Consider the following 4,964-nt stretch of genomic DNA (forward strand, 5'->3'; position numbering starts at 1 on the left):
CCAAACAAAGTAGTTTCGCTTTCACAAGGAAACACACAGCGCCTTCACGACATGGCAGCGGCGGCAACAACTACAATACTACAGCGAGAATAAAAGTTACGGCTTCTTTCTTTGCGTGAACGTTTGGGCGGCGTTATGCAAATCTTCCGAGATCGTGACGTAGGTATGTGGGGGTGTGTTAGAACGAGCCGTTTTAGGTAGGCGTGGCTGACTTTTAACTTTTATAAAGAATATCTCTTTGGATTTGAGACTTTAGTCTTTGCAACTTTACAGATCTTCTTTATGCACCAAGAGCTTGTAACACTCCAAAGAGAAAGGAAAAATTGAAATCGCATCATATGACCCCTTTAATATATAGTCACCTTTGTCCTCATTCCAGAAAGATTCAATATAGTGGGTAACTGAATAATATTCAATGCTACTGATAGCATTATCAGGTGATTCAATCGTTCTATATCTGAAAGCAAAATGAGTTCAGTTACACTCTGACAGCTGGACGATTTTATTAGACGACATGTATATTTCATAAGAACTGCAGTGATGTTGAAAGTCAACGGAGTTGTTCATATTATTCTCAGCTTCCAGTTATTTTACCTCGTTATGCTGCTTGATATTGCAAACTGGTATTTCTAAGCATACTATTTTAACGTATTGTAATTATAAACGCATTGGTTTGGAGCGTAGGCTAAATCGTTTTAAAGTAACGTTTACTGCGCTTTGTTACTTTTATTATGGGAATGCTACTTTTGAATGTTCTCTTTAGCAATGTAGTAGGCTAACATAAAAGCCGTTAGATGAACGTCCAACTAAAACGTTTCAGAAATAAAACGTTTCAGAACGATGTGTAAATAAAGTTTTTTGTGCTAATAAAGGTTCGGTATCGTTAGTAAAGACCAGATAACTCTGAACGAACGTTCTATAAACATTAGCCTACGGGAAGAGCGTCTGTTCATAGAAAACCTTGCCAGAACGTTAGCCAAAGTTCTGAGAACGTTTCTTGTAAGCTGGGTTCATGCATATAGAAAATATAAATAAAGTAAGTAAATAAATAAACCTCAATCGAGTCTCACCAGTTTAACGGAGCATTCAAGACTGCCTTTCTATGCAGCAAACTTCACTTGCTGGTATTTCTAACTTATATATTTTTTTGTTTCAATCACTCTTCAAACTCCCATATTATATAGATAGATGGATGAAATGATGGACAGATGCTTTTTGTGCGACAAAGAGAACAAAACCGAGTCTGGCCCACCCGGAGAATCTGGATGCTCTGATCTTTGCGGCTGTAACGGTGAGCGGCTGCTCGACAGGAATGACTGATCAAAGCGTTCAGCTTTACACGACAAAGACTCTCTTCATCACACAGAACAACCACAACAGCAGTCTCTTTGATAGCGGAAATATTTTAAACGGCTATTTCAATTCAAATTCAATAGATTAAATTAAAGGATGCTCTCCTTTTACATTTAAAATACAGATCACTTTTGGGCCAAACTATCTGTTGCTGTGCTGCGCTTATCCTATAGCGCCACCTGCTGAACATTTTAAAAATGTAATACTAAAATTAAGGTGAAAATATAAAAATATTAACAAAAACGATAATAGTACAGTACATAGTACAGTATATAGTATATATATATAATTTAAATTAATATCACACCAACCTATAAAACATGAAGAACCTGTCTAAACATGATAAAAATGAATTAAATGACACCATAAGGCTTGCTGTGGTTGATATCTCAAGAGAATATCCTTACTGAAGCCCCTCAGGAGTAAAAACACTGAAGCTTTTCTTCTTGTACCAGATTATTACTAAAATTTAAGATATAATTCTAAATTAAAAGTTGATAGAATAATAAAAATGTATACTTTGCCAATATTATGTCTGTGACCATGACCACAAAGCCAAAGCAGGTACCTTAACAGCAGATTTCAGTTTATTTTATTTTGTTTCTTGCACCTTTTATTTTATTTTATTTTATTTTATTTTATTTATTTATTTTCCCTCTCCTGTTTTTCTGTTTTTGTTATTTAGTACAGCTGCGCTGAAAAAACAAGTGTCAATCTGGCACCCAGCGGAAAGTAGGCGTGTTTGTTTACATTTCTTCCTGCGCCACGCGACCGTGCGTGATGACGTAAGCTGTACGCAGCGCTCTGGCTCTCGGAAGAGAGGTGGCAGGTTAGCTTTCAGAAAACCGGACTAAAATGATGCCGAAAACGGTAAGACGGACATTTTTAATGTAGCGCGAGTGAGGCAGAAGACTGTACTAATATTTACGCGTCTCCTTCATGAACAACAATGTCTCTGTCGCCTGTTAGCATCCATTTCAAGTCTCTTGAAATGCTAGCTAGCAGTATAGCAGGTTAGCCTGATCTCTGATGTAAATTTTGACAGTTCACTTGTTTAAAAGATATCAGTTGTTTCCTCCGACTACCAACATAGATCTGTTTTTAAGATTTTGTTTCATCTTTATTTCCATGTGGAAGATTTTATTGCCAGAAATGATGTCTTTGTGGGTTTTGCGATCTCTTATACGTGAAGGTTTTCATTTGCATCTCACCATATCCGGAATTCCTTACAAAAATGTCGCCAAGGAAACCAATAAAGTACAATTTACCTCCTGCTATCAATGTAAAAAGCTTTCAAAGACTTTCTGACATTTACTATATAGTGACTGTGTTACTATAGTATTTGGGTGAAAACCACGGTACATTTTTGGCGGGGAATATAGTCGCGCTTATGCAAATTATTATTATTACACACATTATTTGATTAATTACATGACAAGGTCTATTACAGGCTGAAAGCCACATTTGTTGTCATTTATTAAATTAGATGAATACTGTATAGATGATGGTGATTTTCCTGCTTAACACATAGATAACACTGGGATAAATATTATATTATTATTTGCTGTATTACATTCTCTTATATAGATATTGACCAGACAATGAAGCTTATATGTTTTGCTTTCCAGTTATACAATCATTTGCATTTTGTAATTTGCATGTAGCATGGTCTTTCGATCCTTCGCACTATTTAGTTTAGATGTTTTTGACTGGTACACACTAATCTACCCTGCCTTTTTCTTAGAGTGTTTAGATTCTACGAAACCATGGAGACTGACGCAAACTCCTTCCATGTGGAGTTCCCGGATTTTTCCTGCTCGCTCCTGAAGAAGCTGAACCAGCAGCGGCAGAGAGGGCAGCTGTGCGACCTCATCGTGTCCATCGGCGGCCATCAGTTTCGCGCCCACCGCGCAGTTCTGGCCGCCAGCTCTCCGTACTTCTGCGATCAGGTGCTGCTGAAGAACAGCGCCCGCGTGGTGTTGCCAGACGTCATGCATCCGTGCGTTTTCGAGCAGCTCCTGTTGTCGTGCTACACGGGAGGGCTTTCGGTGCCGTCCGGAGAGGTGGTTTCCTTCTTAACCGCCGCGAGCTTCCTGCAAATGTGGCACGTGGTGGACAAATGCACTGAGCTTCTGGAAGTAGGGAAGAAAAAACGGATGGACCATGGATCATCTCCAAAAGGTGACGGTTATGCCACTGATAATGAGGATGCTGGTCAGACTGCAGGTCAAGGAGATCTAGCCGATCAAGGGCCAGGCACATTAGAAAGCGCTGGTTGTTCGTCTCCAGATGATCCGAGCAGTGAAAATGGCTCGGATGCAATGGAAAACCAGTGCTCTAGACCGGCCTATGTGCCACCGAGCATAATGGGACACAGAAAGAAGGTGCATATAAAAGCAGAAAGGCAGAATCGAGATGCTTGCGATGGCCTGTTTGGCGCCGAACATGCCGTAAACGATCCAGACGAAAACTCTCACAATCCAAGCACAGCAGAGGATTGTTTGGATGAGAAACTGGTGGAGTGCTTGGATCGAGATTGCACCTATGAAGAGCCCTTGGACTTCTACGGGACCTCCATGGAGGGCTTTTCGCAAGCCTCGGACGAGCTTTCCAACCCAATGTCCAGGGATAAACTTCAGCTCGATGGAGGTGCAGATGTTTGTAAAGACGAGACGCCGGATGACAGCGGCCTAAAGGAGCAGACCTCGCACTCAGGCTTCGCTTCGGTGGTTTACAAGCTCTATCCGTGCCAGTGTGGCAAAAGTTTCACGCACAAAAGCCAGAGGGATCGGCACATGAGCATGCATCTGGGTCTGAGGCCGTTCAGTTGTGCCGTTTGCGGCAAAAGCTTCAAAATGAAGCATCACCTGGTGGGCCACATGAAGATCCACACGGGCATTAAACCCTACGAGTGCAGCCTGTGCTCCAAACGCTTCATGTGGAGAGACAGCTTCAACCGACATACCTCCACATGCGCAAGGGCCCATCAGACCCGACGGGCCTCCCAGATCTGCTAGTGTTCCCGCAGGAACCTTGTACGAACGTTTGAGAAACATCAGCTTGGAAGCATCCTTTACCTGAATGCCAAACTAGCCAGATTATTTTAAACAAGCACCTCAATTTTGAACAGAGGCCTTCTGTTCAGTTCATTAGTTCAGGTGTGAACTACCGGTCAAAAGTTTGGAATAATTACATTTTTTCTGATTTCTGAAGGATCATGTGTCACTGAAGACTGGAGTAATGATGCTGAAAATTCAGCTTTGCATCACAGGAATAAATTACATTTTAAAATATAGTCAAATTTAAAAAACAGTAGTTTTAAATTGTAATAATATTTCATCATAATGCAATTTTTACTGTATTTTTTATCAAATAAATGCAGCCGTGGTGAAAAGAAGAGACTTCTTTAAAACAACATTGAAATTATTCCAAACTTTTAACTGGTAGTCTCTCCACATGGAATGACGTAAAGTCAACATGAAGTCAAAAATGTCTCTTCTTAATAGATGTTATTATAGTAAAATGCCATTTCATGTTGACTTCAGTGTCACTCTAATGTCTCAGAATGATTTGTATAGCTGAAGGAAAAAATATGACCACATTCTACACAA

The 4,964-nt window shown here is 40.2% G+C and overlaps 1 protein-coding gene across 1 annotated transcript; it reads left to right on the top strand.

Moving 5' to 3' along the window:
• Positions 1–2,125: 2,125 nt before the first annotated feature.
• Positions 2,126–4,544, top strand: LOC107715540 (zinc finger and BTB domain-containing protein 43-like). The gene is made up of 2 exons (XM_016521691.1): positions 2,126–2,223; positions 3,098–4,544. The coding sequence occupies exon 2, from the start codon at positions 3,120–3,122 to the stop codon at positions 4,368–4,370; it is 1,251 nt and encodes a 416-aa protein (XP_016377177.1). The 5' UTR covers positions 2,126–2,223; positions 3,098–3,119; the 3' UTR covers positions 4,371–4,544.
• Positions 4,545–4,964: the final 420 nt, after the last annotated feature.

This window comes from Sinocyclocheilus rhinocerous, unplaced genomic scaffold (genome assembly GCF_001515625.1).
Source record: "Sinocyclocheilus rhinocerous isolate Xijiao unplaced genomic scaffold, SAMN03320098_v1.1 scaffold2765, whole genome shotgun sequence".
Lineage (NCBI taxonomy): Eukaryota > Metazoa > Chordata > Actinopteri > Cypriniformes > Cyprinidae > Sinocyclocheilus > Sinocyclocheilus rhinocerous.

Bases quoted from the DNA above. Each gene is read 5' to 3' on its own strand.
- LOC107715540 (XM_016521691.1), top strand. From the start codon at position 3,120: ATGGAGACTGACGCAAACTCCTTCCATGTGGAGTTCCCGGATTTTTCC.